The sequence below is a fragment of the Ailuropoda melanoleuca genome, chromosome 4 (genome assembly GCF_002007445.2).
Source record: "Ailuropoda melanoleuca isolate Jingjing chromosome 4, ASM200744v2, whole genome shotgun sequence".
Lineage (NCBI taxonomy): Eukaryota > Metazoa > Chordata > Mammalia > Carnivora > Ursidae > Ailuropoda > Ailuropoda melanoleuca.
The window spans coordinates 69,807,340-69,821,546 of NC_048221.1; the positions used below are offsets into that span (position 1 = coordinate 69,807,340).

Consider the following 14,207-nt stretch of genomic DNA (forward strand, 5'->3'; position numbering starts at 1 on the left):
GGGGGGGTGATAATGCTGAAAGCCTAATTGGAAAATTGCAATAGGGGCCAGAGGAGAAGTTAAAAGAGGACAGGAGGACCTCTCCAGCCGCCGAGGAGACTGACGGCACTTGGTCATCCATCTTTCAGGCACTGACTGCACAGCATGAAGGTCCAATCAGACGGCTGGCCTGTGACACCATCTCCTCCTTCCCATCCAACAAGAAGGAATGGGCTCAGGAAGCCAGCAGACGATGAATTTCTATGAAACCCATGAAGGGGTAGCAGAAAGGCCTTTATAGCACTAGCAGAACAGGAGATTTAGGGTTCTGACTTGGCGCGGGCCTGGCTGGAAGCAGAGATTTCAACAGGATGGTTCCTGGAGAGCCCTGACTTCCTGATCCCCAGACACAGCAGCTAGGAGGACCTGGCCTGCTACTGATGAACAGACGAGAGCACATATGTGATCACAATTCCCTATTCTCCCCAAACAGGCAGCTCAGGCGAGTTGCCTAAAAGCCACATGGAAGGCAAACGATACTAGGTGCAGAGAAGCAGTTTATGGCCCATGAACTCCTGCTTTCTACATAAAAGAGAGAAAACACGAAGTGGTCTAAAAATGAGAGTTCACATCACTTTACTGGCATTTCAGATAGGAGCGAACTCCGCCATCAGTATCCCTGTCCAGGGCTACGGGCGCTTAGACAGACACGGAGACTCACATACCCACACACCGAGAAATCCTTCAGGGGCTCCCTTTCACCAAGAGGTTCCCTTGAGGAGCTTTCACTGTGTGGCCTCCATGGATTTCCGCAGACTTGTGTACCTTCTACTAGGTTCCAGAAGAGCTAACTTCTTAAGAGCTCTCCATACTCACCATGCCATTACACACTGCCCTGTCTTTGCCGCTGACATTGCTGGAGTCCAGAATGCCCTCCCTGCCCCTCCTCTGGGCTACTCCTGTGCTTACTGCCCACATTTGTTATCACCCTTGCCATATGCAATGAAAATTATTTATTTACACATCTTTCTCACCTCCTGGATATGAGTTCCTTGAAGTCAGGGCTAGTTTTTCTCTATCTTTGCATCCCTTCCGTCTCCTAACACAGAGGCCAGCGTGCAGCCTGTGTTCAACAAGGCTTTGTTGGATTATAGTGATTTGCGGGCCTGTACTGCCCATTTCCTTCCTTCCCACGTAAGGTGGGGAACCCACAAAAGTGAACAGAAGTACATTTTTTTGAAAAACGAAAAGGCTGCTATGTTAGACAGCCAATACACTGATTTCTAATCGAACGCAAGATCATCTGGCATGGAGTGTGGTAGCCTGTGGGCCTCTGCTGGCCCTCCCGTGCTGGAACTTACAGAGGACATACCAGGGGGCCCTTGCAGTAACACTGTCCTACCGATATCAGAGTCCTGCCACATGGATTTTGAACACATTGTTACAGAGAGGGCTCCCTGCATATTAAATGAGAGATTCTTTTTATCCCATCTTTCACATAGTAAATGTTCTGAGTTCTAGAATAAATAAACAATGGCGGGAATGAAAAAACAAATGTACCCACCCTCCTTTGCCTTGATTATTCAAGCTATTCTAATGCCTACCTAAAAAGGGGGCAACTTGTGCGTCTTTTTCTTATTCATACCCTACTGGTCTCTCTGTGCTTGTTCAAGTCTTATCCCAATCTCTAATCTATGAACTGCCATGGCACCTAAGGGATTATACCATGTGATTGAGTCAATTACTGCCTTTCATTGCCATAATATTTGACACTGGGCTGGGCACATGGCAGGTATTAATAAAAACAAGCTGACTGGTGCACAGATAAAAAGCCATATTACATGCACTCCAGCCATACAGCAGTTTCAGAAAAATTGTCAAGAAAATATTTTTCTTTCTTTACCACAACCCGAAGTTCTAAAAAGATAAATACTCCAATAAGTTTAGAAAACTCATGCCAATGACTTTTAAAACTCCCACAACTAGAAACAGCCATTCTCCAATGTATTCCTGACCCCTGATAACTCCTTGCTCATGTGGGGTTTTAACATACCTCTCGGCCAGCCAGAGTTTGGCTCTGGTACAAACAGCAACGTCAGCCAGCTCCTGCTGAAAGTATGTATTCAGTCTGTATTTGGAGTCTGTGCAGGCTTGTAACAAATGAGAAACCTAAACCAAGAAAGAGAAAAAGCAATATCCTGCTGTGAAAATATATTTTTCCTAAATGTTCAGTTCCTCCCTGTTAGGTTTCCTCAAAATATTCCCCTCAAAGAAAACAGACACCTGCAGAATGTGGCTTTGGTCTCTGCGCAGGAAGCAGGCTGGTTTGGGAGCACGCAGCAAGAAACCTATGCCTTTAATCCCTACCTCTGCTCTGGGTCCCCTGTGCAATTCCAAACAAGGGTGACAACCCCGTGACCGAACACTCATTTGATACAAAAGCTGATTAGTTACAACAGCCTACAAAGTGATTCTAGCGAAGAAAGGCAGACATATTGCTCTATGGGAGCAGTCTCATAAGAAAAACAATGTACCTTCTCAAGTCAAAGTCTTACTGCAGAGGAAAAATCAACAGTCTCAGAGTCCAAACTGGTTTGTGTGTTGGGTTTATCAGAACAGTCTCAGCCCAAGAAGCAGGCTACGATGATGCTTGCCTTTGCAAACACGGGAGAGTAATGTTCGTAAACGATTTCGATTTTTTTCCGTAGTTCTCCACTGAGATGTGGAGTGGAAGCACCACAACAGACACAACCTACTCTCACTCTGACACGACATGATGTATTAGAATTGAGCAGAGAAAGACAAATCCTCTGGTTGCCTCTATTTAGAATGGAGGCCACAGATCCAGCAGACACATGACCGTGTGTGTTTGCGTGCGTTGCTCATGAAAGCATGTCGTGGATTCATACTCAGTGGTGACACCAACAACACTGTGAGGACTACAAACCCGCAGCAGAGAGAGGACTAAGGCACAGATGAGCTCCTCTGACCTTCGCCAGTGCCAAGGAGTATGACGATGCATGGTCAGGGAGCTCCTTCAGCCTCCTCACCTCAATCCAGGGGAGAAGGTGGGCGGAGCAAAGCTAGTACGCAGAAACACACTGAGAACGAGGAAAGGCCATTTTAATAATCAGTTTGTTTCCCTTCCCTGTTGTACCCCTCACCAGAGCTACAGGTGACTCAAAGCGACAAGATTCCACTTTTTCTCCTCTTCCTCTCCTGCCGATGAGGAGCCTAAGTGAGAGTTAAATAGGGAAGCGAATCATGAGAGAAAGCAAGAGGCCAAGATAAATGAGATCTAGAATCATCAGAGCCTGAACGGGAATGAGCTAGCAGTTTTCCGGGGTCAGACTGCTGCAGTTACCGACAACAAATATACCCGGAGCACCTTTGTTTAGAGAATCAAAAAAAAGTTTTTTTGATTACTATATGTAACTACTATTTTTTTTTTTTTTGTCTGAACAGAAGTACTTGTATAGGAGAATGCACACGAGTCCCAATGTGGAGACTGAAAATGCTTTCTCTAATAATGGATCTGTTATTTCAGAGGCAACAGATCAAGTATCACTACTTCACCACACCCCCGCAGGGACCCAAACCGCCCGTCGCGAAGTCTGGAGAAATGGGTCTGGCTGGGGCTTCTGTTCTTATGTGGTGACTGCCAGAGTGAAAAAAAACACCTCCCTCTGCTTGAAACCCCACTATCCTGAAAGAGCTGGCGAAGGCACTGGGCCTTGCTTTACTTTTCTCCACAGCTGCTCAAAACCAACCACCAGGGCTTTTCATGGTGTCACAGGATCGTAATTAATCAGCAGACACCAGGAAAATACATGACTGTGGAATTTACTTGTAAAGAAAGCTGTGAGATTTTCGAATGCCTCTCATTTAGAAGCAATCACCTCAAAAATAACTCCTGATGGATGTTTAAACTTAGTCCTATATTTGCTCACCTTACTTGGCAAAAACAAGGCTGTTTTTGAAACGCTTGGTAGCTCTGGTTTATGAAAATCAGCCTCCAGGTCCATCAATTCTGTCACCTTGGGTACAACCCAGACAACAATTGTGATCCTGGTTATTCACCAGGAACAGAGAGCGATCTATTTACATGGGACAACTGCAGAGGGAGGTACACTTAGGAGAACCACAGTGGAAAGAGGCATGGAGGAGAGACAGAGCGAGAGAAGTGAAAGACAGGGTCATAGAAGTCAAAGGAAAACCGGGCAGGGAAGGGGAGGAAGGGGAGAAGACAGAGGCAGTGGGGAGGAAAGAAAAGTTTTGTAAGCCAATGTCTGAAACAAGTGACTGTGTTTGGGATCATTTTTTTTCCTCCGAGAAAATTAATGGCTATATTTGAATACCCAGCTACCTTCCCATGAGATTTAAAGGGTCTGTTTTAATTTGTCCAAGAAAAATGAGGCCATCCTTTGGTGTGAAGTCCAGAGGTGGGGCCAGGCCTCTGGAACTACAGTCCAAGGTGAGGTCCAGGGGCACCAGGCAGCTCCCAGGTAGGGTCATTTGTCCATCAGTTGGGAAAAGACAGTGGGGGCAAGGCAATTCCTCCTCCTTTCCCCTTCTCCGGAAGTTCTGGTCCAGGAGAACCCCAGGGCTAGGAGTGTGGTCTAGGCCAGGCCTGGGATAATTTGCAGACAGCCTGTAATACCCGACTGCACTGAACCAGACAGAGAAACCAAAGCTGTGCGAACAACTGAATGCATGTGAGAGCTCCGAGAAGTGAAGTGTCATTTTAGATCTCCCAAATTTGCAACAGGATTCAAACATTCAGTCCACAAATATTTAATAAACAAGTTACCACCAGGCACTGTCCTAAGAGCTGTGGCACAGGACACAGGAGCGCCTGCTCCCCGCCACTTACACTCTAGTCACGGGTACGTGGAAAATCCATACCCTGCCCCTGCCTGGTCTCGATTTAGAACCTGCATGGCGGCATCACCATCACCGTCCTCTCAGGCCTGACCTCACCCTTGACCAAGTCCAGCATACAGCAGGAATGCACTGAGCGTTTGCTGAATTGACGTCCATCTGTGGTGTCTCTTCCTAAACTGACCCTGCCTGTAGGACACATGCCTTCGGGTTTGGTGAGCTCCTGCAACCCCATGTAAGGAGCAGAGACACAGCTGAACACCACCGCACTCCTCACTGCAGCGGGGGGNGGGGGGGGGGGGGGGGCGGGGGAGCAGGGAGGCTAGGTCAGTGGTGGGAGTGCAGCCCTACGGGAGGAACGCAGGCTTGGGGCAACTTATTTAACCTCTGCTTCCTCACGGTAAACAGTATATAATAGTCTCTGGCTTATAGGGCTACAGAGAGATTTAAAGGAATATATAGTACTTGGCACCCATTAGGCATCTGATAAAAATGTTAGTTCTCTTCCTTTTTCTGTCTGCCCCCTCCCTTCTAGCCCCCATTCCACAAATAAACATTCAGAGAAGGCTTTGCAGAAAAAAGTGATATTCCTATTCGGCCCTTAAACAAATCTGGTCAGAATCCGGGGAAGACCATGCAAGCAGAGAGGAAACTGAATTATAAAAAAAATTTTTTAAAGGGCATTAAAATATCAGTATTGCCAACAAAAAGAATAAACCTTAATGTAAACTATGGACTTTAGTTGATAATGATGCGTCCACACTGGTTCATTAATTGTAACAAACATACCATTTTAATGCAAGATATTAATAACAGGAGAAAACTGGGGAGGAAAGGAATATATGGGAACTCTCTGTACTACCAGCTCAGTTTTTCTTTAAAGCTGTAATTGTTCTTAAAAACAAAAACAAAAGCCAAAAACCTATGAACGGAAAGAAAATACTAGGACTGCTCAGGGGACAGCATGTAGTTGTGTGTGGCAAGAGAACAGCCAGGGTGCGTGCAGGGTGGTAGGAGACACAGCTGGGACGGGCTGGAATGAGGATCTAGAAAGCACACCAAAGGACCTCTGTTCTGCAGGCGGCAAAGGCCTCTTTAGAGACACCACTCACATATTCAGATCTGTAATTGGAAAGGAAAGGCCAGGACAGTGTGGAGGCTGGATAAGAAGGGGCAGGATGACCAAGATTGCTATCAGTCTAGACTAGAGGCAGTGAGGGTCAAAGCCAGAGGCTGAAAGCCAGGGATGACTGTGGGTCCCACGTGGCTGTAGATGTTTTCTTTGACCTGTACAGTACTTTTTAACCTGTCACTTACGAATTGGGAGATTTCACACCAAAATCATCCTGATTTCCAACTTCTTTTGAAAAATCAGAAGACCTGGGGCACGCCAGCCCACACTCCTGCAGGGAGGGTTCACCGCCGTGCGCACTACTGCCTGCTACTCGTGGACTAAGGTGGGGTGTCAGTGTCATTTATCACGGCTCTCTTGCCTTTTTTTTTTTTTTAACTTTTGGAGAATCGAGAGGAAAATGAAGTATTTACTGAACCCAAATCTCTATCAAAAGTTTAAAGACAAAGGATTGGACCAAGAGGGCTGTGTGTTTATAACAGTCCCCCTTCATTCACTCATCTGTCCGGTGCTGGTAGGACTCTGATTTTGTGACAGCCCAATTTAGATGGCAAAAGGAGTGGGCTGGAGAGGAAAAGGATACACCAGAGAGACATTTTAGAAGCTGAAGAAGCAGGATTTGGCAACTTGGCATTTCGATGTGGAGCTGAAGGTCAGAAAAGAGCATCTTCACTCAGGCAGCCGGTGACGGAAAGCCATCGTCCAAGCCGGGGACCACAAGGGAATATACAGGTTTGGGAACGAGGGAAGGGGACCCCAGGAGTCGGGTTAGGAATATCGGCGTGATGACTGCTCTAGTCAGGGGGAATTTATCTTGCACAGCAAGAATTCTTTTGGGAGTGAAAAGGAGCTCTATGAATGACCACCATGGGATGAAGCAGGACAGTGGGCTGCCTCTAGTTTCTGCAGGCCCTTAGAGAAAGGCTAGAGTGGACATAGAGATGTCTTCAGCAAAACAAGCAGCAGAAAGCTTTGCCGACTTAAGACGGTTGTGACCCAGTCAGAAAGAAAGCACACGCAAACAGCCCAGCACACACCAGCAGCACCGTCCGTGACTATCGCAGGCAATGGGACCGCCAGGAGATGCCCTCAGGAGGGGAGGCTGGGCAGCAGCGGGGAGCGGACTAGCATTCTTGCCCCTGAGACGCAAGCCCTGATGAATCTCCGGGAGGACCGATGGAAAGTCTAGAGAACCTGGAAGCAGTCACTCTTTGCCCACCCCCAGCCCCACTCCAAACACAGAGAGACTCGAGGGAGCCCCCCAGCATCTGTGGAAAGCACGGGGTCCACTTGGGCAGCTTTGAATCTTAAAAGCGACTCCGCAAAAGCAAATGTAATGCTCTTTGAATAAATGCCACAGGCCCAAAAAGAGTCATGAGGCAGATCCCTGAAAAAACTTGCACTGCACCAGTGAAATATGTCTGGTTTATGCTGCTAGACTAAAATAGTGACTTGTGTTAGACAAGATCAAGATGATATATGGCTGTTTGGGAATGCAACGCTGAGATGGGTTTTCCTCTGCACCAAGCATGGCTTCCAGGCAATTTTCCCCCTTATAAAATCAACAGCAGCTGAGCTCCAGAAACAGCAGGATCCAGCAATAACAGGCCCAGGTTAGGCAGGCCGTGAAAAAGGACAACTCCAAAGAGAAAAGAGATGTTCATTTCAGAGGTCAGATACAAATGGGCTCCATGTATCGTAATCATTAGCAATCCCAAACTCTGAAGATCAACGAAATCTATCCACTTTTTGCAACTGTATTTTCTTAAAAACAAATCCTGTTCTTCTTTCACAGCATGCAGACTTTGGGAGAACACTTTTGCCCCCATCGCACATCCAGCCAAGTATAAAATTTCTGTATCTGCCATATTGCCTAGGCTTCTCTCTGCATTGCTCCAACCCCCACAGCTAAGTCAGAGCCACATTTTTCCAAGCCCAGTGTTTACACAGGATTTTATTTCGGCTGGTAAAACATCTGTATTTTTTCAGGGACTTAAATAAATGATCTATGCCGGGAATGTACAGTATAGGGTGATGTCAGGCCCCCTTTTTCTCTCGACTCACTGGGCAGAACAGGCAAACATTGTTTCAGCCTGTAGTTGGGAATGTGAATATTTATCCTGTCGACTTAATTCATACAAACAGAACGAAAGGCAGGCAGGCAGAAGTATTTTATGGCTTTAAGTCAGGCTGGAAGGGGGGCAGGGTGTGAGAAGGGGGATGACTGAGGGAGGAATCTAAACTTTCTAATTCACAGAAACATGCTTCATCATAGAAATAGAGAAAGAGATACAGCAAAAATTATTTAAAAGGTAGACTGCATTTGTATGTACGTTTGCATAGTATACGTTGTGTGTGTGGGGGGGTAGGAGATGGGAAAGCGAGAGAGAGAAGAGTTCTCTAATTTGTATTTCCTTCCTAATCATTACAATGAGGGTTAGGATTTAATTGTTTTTTGCTTCAGGCCCATTAATCTTATCCCCAACCAGACCACAAGCTTCCCAGCGCACCCCTCTTGGCCTCTGAACACAGTGCAGGCAATGGTCCTTGTTGGGTGTATGTCCCTGCCTATGTCATCGGTACAGAGAGCTCAGCATAGTTTTCTTTTTTTATCGACAGCCCCGTGGATGGGAGGCATGACCCTGGGACACTTCAGCTACTCAACCTGGTCATCCCTACAAGAAAGGGTTTGGTGGGCATGTGCCACCCACAGTTACCCACCAATGCTAGAGGGCAGGCCGGGAAGCACTTCAAGTGGTTACTCCACCAAACCTCAGCGTGTTTATCAAATGAGAACACATCCTTAGGAAGGTCTTGGAAAGTTCCCAAAAGGTGACACTTGGCTGTGTTGTGCTGTTGCTGCCAGGAAAAGGGTGCTAGTTATGAAGTCTAATTACTCCCTAGCTGATACTGGCTTGGGGGGGAGAACTGCAGAAAACAGACCCATGAATCTCTTTAAGGACTAAGATGTTCACACAAACACGAAGTGTGTAGGGGCCTGAAAAGTCACTTTGTGTGTCAGTGCATTCCCTCCTTTCTATTAACACTCCCCTTGTTCTAGTGCAGGAACCACAGATCTTATGCCTAGAAGATGAAAACAATTCACTGGTCTCCGCCTCCAAAGTTTATTTTACACATGGCTGCAGAGAAACTTCCTTAAAGCCCTGATTGTATCACTCCCAAGTTCAAAATCCTTCAATGACTTCCAACCGCCTAAAGAATTTGTTGGGCACTGAAGTCTTGACCTACCCTTCTGGTTTTACCTCCTTCTTCCTCCACTTCACGTACCTATTTTGTGGCTAAATGGGACAATTTCCCATTTCTGACAACTTACAAATGCTCTTCTGTCTAGGATGTTCCTTCTGTTTCTCCCGCCACCACCCTCTCCAACTCTGCCTATTGAAATTCCGTTCATACTGAAGGGTCCGGCTAACACCACCTCCTCCAAAAAACCTTCCTCAGCTTCATCGACCGCCATCCCCCTCCCCGCCACCAACACATACTCTTCTCCTACTCAGTGCCCAACAGCTCATTTCATTTGATTTAAAATTCTTAAAAAAAAAAAAATCCTGTCATCATGGTTATCAATCTACAAGTTCCTTTCCTGGAGTACAGCTCTTTGAAGGCAAGGACTATGTCCTGTTCTTTATAGTCCCTGGGGCCCCAAGGATATGGAGCTTTGTCTGGTGGACAGAGGGGCTCCATGAATGGAGCATTTATTGGTTTGGAATCGTACCATGCCTCCTTGCCAGGGGTGGTAGGGGTGGAACCTACGTTCACAGCAGTAGCCAGGATGCTAAAGTGACCTCTCTACACGGTCCCCATGAAAAGCAGCTGGAAGAAATACACAGTATTAATGAGACGGTGAGTATTCATTTGTCTTAGATCATCTCTGGCCTGGTGCACCAAATTTTACAATGCCGTTAGGAGTCCCCTCACCCAGAAGAAGCATCAAGGGCCCCAAGCTATTGGGTGAGGGTGAGGTTTAAAAAGTGATGTCAAAGGTATTCAGTGTTAACCCAACATATCAATAAAGGCTTGCATGTAAAGAATTAACAATTTACCAGGGCACCTGGCTGGCTCACTCCATGGGGCATGTGACTCTTGATCTCAGGGTTGTGAGTCTGAGCCTCATACTGGGTGCAGAGATTACTTAAAAATACGATATATATATAGATATATATATACATATACATATATATATATTTTAAGATTTTATTTATTTATTTGAGAGAGAGAGAGAGAGCACACAAGCTCAGGGAAAGGCAGAGGGAGAAGCAGACTCCCTACTGAGGAGGAAGCCCAACATGGGGCTCGATCCCAGGACCCTGGGATCACGACCTGAGCCAAAGGCAGATAGATGCTTAACCAACTGAGCCACCCAGGCACCCCAAAATAAAATCTTTAAAAAAAAAACAAAAATAATTTACTAAACACTGATGTTAATATCTGTTCTAACCAAAGAGTTCCTAACTTTTGAACACAGATACATTTCTGTAAAGCTATGTATAAAATGTTTAAAATTACAAATTATTTATTTGTAAAATAAATCCCAGTTTATTTTATTTTTTTTAAATTTATTTATTTTTTTTTTACAGATTTTAAAAATTTATTTATGAGATAGAGACAGCCAGTGAGAGAGGGAACACAAGCAGGGGGAGTGGGAGAGGAAGAAGCAGGCTCACATCAGAGGAGCCTGATGTGAGGCTCGATCCCATAACGCCGGGATCACGCCCTGAGCCGAAGGCAGATACCCAGGTGCCCCATAAATCCCAGTTTAACTTATTTAGGAGAAGCTTTATGATACTTGCCATCTATCTGGATCTATACTTTCTATCTATCTGAATCTTCAACTATTAAGTTTCCTTAAAGACAATACTGAGAAATCAATAAGGATCTCTTTGAGGTACCAAAACTTAATGAAAAATAACACAGATAATTTGTCTGTCAAGACGCTCAACTTTAGCAATACAGGAGGAAGGAAGCTGGTGGTGGAATAAAGGAAACAATATTAGTTATAAATCAATAACTGTTGAAGCTGAGTGAAGGGTACATGAAATTCATTATATTATTCTGCCTACCTTTCTGTATATTTAAATTTTCTGTAATAAAAGAAAAAGGCTTTAGGAGAGAAGGAGTGAAAGAGAAAAGAAAACAGTTACAGGACATAGAGATGCAATAAGCGCAAAAAGCTTATTATGATCTAGTACAGGAAGTTATGTACATAAATAAATAAAATGCATAAAATCCAAGATAGAACACTAAGCACTGTAAGGGAGAAAATCGAGAGTCCAGAAATAAATTTGCTGGAAATTCAGAGGATGGTAAAAGTGACATTTAAACAGTAGTGAAGAGACTGACTTATTCAACAAAGGGTATTCAGTCAACCAACTAGGTCTTAGGGAAATAATACAGGTGGGTCCCTACCCAAAGCCTTGCACTGAAATAAATTCTAGATGGAGGAGCTAATCAAATAAAAAAAAAAAAAAAAAGAAAAGAAACTATTAAAGTGCTAGAAGAAAACAGGAAAATATTTTATAATCTTAAGGTAAAAATGGGCTTTCTAAGAATGAAACAAAGCCACATACACAAAAAAGAGATGTATAAGTATGTCAACATATCAACTGAAATCTTTTGTATAGCAAAAATTAATAGGAATATTCAAAAGTAAAAAACAAGGGGTAAAACATTTGCTAATCCTCTAAGGAACAAACCTCTTGCAAATCAATAACAAAAATGAAAGTAATGGAATGAAATATGACAGGGAATTACAAGCTTTCTCCATTCATAGCACCCTTACACCTCAATAATTTTTTCATGGTGTCTCTAGGCCAAAAGAAATACCTAATAATGCCATTTATTAAGTAGTTAAGTCCAAACAACCTAATAAGTATTTATGCCATAACAACTTAGAAATTGTTTGAAAAAATAATACACATAAGCTGAAAGGAAAAATATTTTGACTTCATTCTTTAATAACCACAATTACGTACTAATGAGATGTGTGTGCCTTTTGGATACTTCAGAACTTCCCAAACCTTGGGGTCACTGGACTCCACCACCCTCATTCCTGTTCCACATTGATTTTCCCATGCTACCTGCTTTTTACCACAGCAACTTTCAAATACTCAACTTTGCAAAGATGTATGGCATCATCAGAAGGAGAACGGTGTGAGCTAATGTTGATAATTGTTTAAGTTATTTCAAGCTAGTAGTTCACATAGTATCTCACAGATGGCAAGTGTCATTGTGCTTCTCACAAAAATTCAAAATATCCCACAGTGCTTTGGCACACACTTTGGGAACTGCAAATATTTAGCAAGGAATATAAACAAGCAATTCACAGATGAAATACAAATAGCCAATAAACACACGAAGAAATGTTTAATTTCATTAATGGTTAAGGAAGTGCAATTAAAACAATAATTTTTTTTCAATTGAATTGTACTGAATTTTTTTTTTAAGGGTAGGACCCAATTAATTACTGGGTAAAACAACAGACACTCTCATTCATCACTGATGGGAGTATAAATCATCACAGTCTTTTTTGGGGGGGCGGATAATCGGCAGGGCCATTTTGTTGCACATACGATGTATTCTGTACAAATGGTAACCCCTGGAGTTGGACAAAGCAGCAACTTGGAAGTCTGGCGGTTGCTATCAAAAGGGAAAACATGCATTTTCTCAGTATTGCAATCCCCACTTCTAGGAATTTATTTCACAGAGACACTTAGAGGTATGGACAAAGATGCAAATGTCCAAGGATAATCCTCAGCAGCACTGACTGGAACAGGAAAATTTAGAAACAGCCAGTACAGGACCAGTTGAAAAAATTATGGGCTATTGCTTCAAGTATCCCATCATATATGCCCAGCTACAGAAGCATTAAAAATAAGTTATGAATTTACTTGGACTGACATGAAATTATCTCCAAGATGTACCGATAAGTGAAAAAGCAAGCTACAAAAATAGCATGATCCTATTTTAATTGATGCCAAACTGTTATCAGTGGGGGTAGACTTTTTATATCCAATACCACGTATTTCTGGAATTTAGAATGTTTTACAATAAGAATGCATGACTTTTTTTTGACTTTTCATTTTGAAGGAATTAGAGCCTCATAACAATTGCAAAAATGGTAGACTTGGTGTGCCTTTCACTCAGCTTCCCCAACTGTGACATCTTACATGACTGTAGTACTGTCTCAAAGCCAGAACACTGCCATTGGCACTGCTGTTAACTAGACCACACACCTTATTCAGTTTCTGCTCGTTTTGACATGTAGTCAGGTGGGTGGGTGTGGAGGGGCACTTTCAGCCCATGCACAGATTTGTGTAATTACCACCACAACTAAGATACAGGACTATCCTAGCACCACAAAGGAAAAACGCATTATTTTTGGAGTCAGAAACAATATAAGCTAAACCATACTCTTTTTATCCTTATATCCCTCAACTCCACGCTCAATATGAAAATCCACACACTACATTACTGGCGCAGGTGGCTCGGTGGCATTTCTATCTCTCTAGAGATAGAGAGCAAACATAAGGAACTTTTCAAAGCAGGAAAGAGAAGATGTTAGGACTTTCCCAAGGCTCCTCCTGCTCTCCTTGGAATTTTCAAATCTGTGCCCAATGTGGGTGGAAGAGCAGCTCAGAAGAGAGACCCACTGAGGGTAGAGAAGGCTGGCCACAGTGGTGGGGGGGCCGGGGGAGTGGAGGTTGAGGGGCAACAGCATTCCTGAGAGTTGCAGTCCTGTCTCCAGGTCCAGCTCCCCAGCAAACAAGAGCAAAGGAAATACAAAGTTATTATATTAATTTGCATTTCCCAGATTTTAAAGCAGCTGTAAAATTTGCCTTATAAAAGGAGCTGACCCATAGAAAACTGGCCTTTAGCATGTTCTCAGACTGCTAACGCACATTACTTGGGGCAGAAGGCCTTGCAAGCCCGGGCCTGGGTGAGAGCCAGCCTTGGGAGTCTGCTGGCTTCTAGCTCACTGTGGTAACAGAGGCTCCTCTTTATGAAAAATGAAGATGGAAAAAAAATTTTTTTGAGTCTTTGGGTTGCAGCTTATTTCAAAGGTCATCAAAGTAAACAAAAGGAAAAGACTGTGAATCTTTATAAGTCAAAAAGTGACAACTGTTTATAAAGCAACTGTTTATATTTTCACATGGAGGAAGGAGAAAAAGGATTCCTCTAAGCTCCTAGGAATGGA

At 43.9% G+C, this 14,207-nt stretch overlaps 1 protein-coding gene across 5 annotated transcripts in view; it reads right to left on the minus strand.

Annotated features, from left to right (window-relative positions):
- THADA (THADA armadillo repeat containing) overlaps positions 1-14,207 on the minus strand; it is a 224,949-nt gene that overhangs the window by 9,745 nt on the left and 200,997 nt on the right. For 3 of the 5 annotated variants that reach the window (XM_034659058.1, XM_034659059.1, XM_034659057.1), the window contains exon 30: positions 2,033-2,148. In XM_034659058.1, coding sequence (XP_034514949.1) covers positions 2,033-2,148 — 116 coding nt within the window. Of the gene's footprint in view, positions 1-968; positions 1,103-2,032; positions 2,149-14,207 lie in introns of those variants that run through there. The other 2 variants (XM_034659056.1, XM_034659055.1) reach the window with 1 other exon arrangement.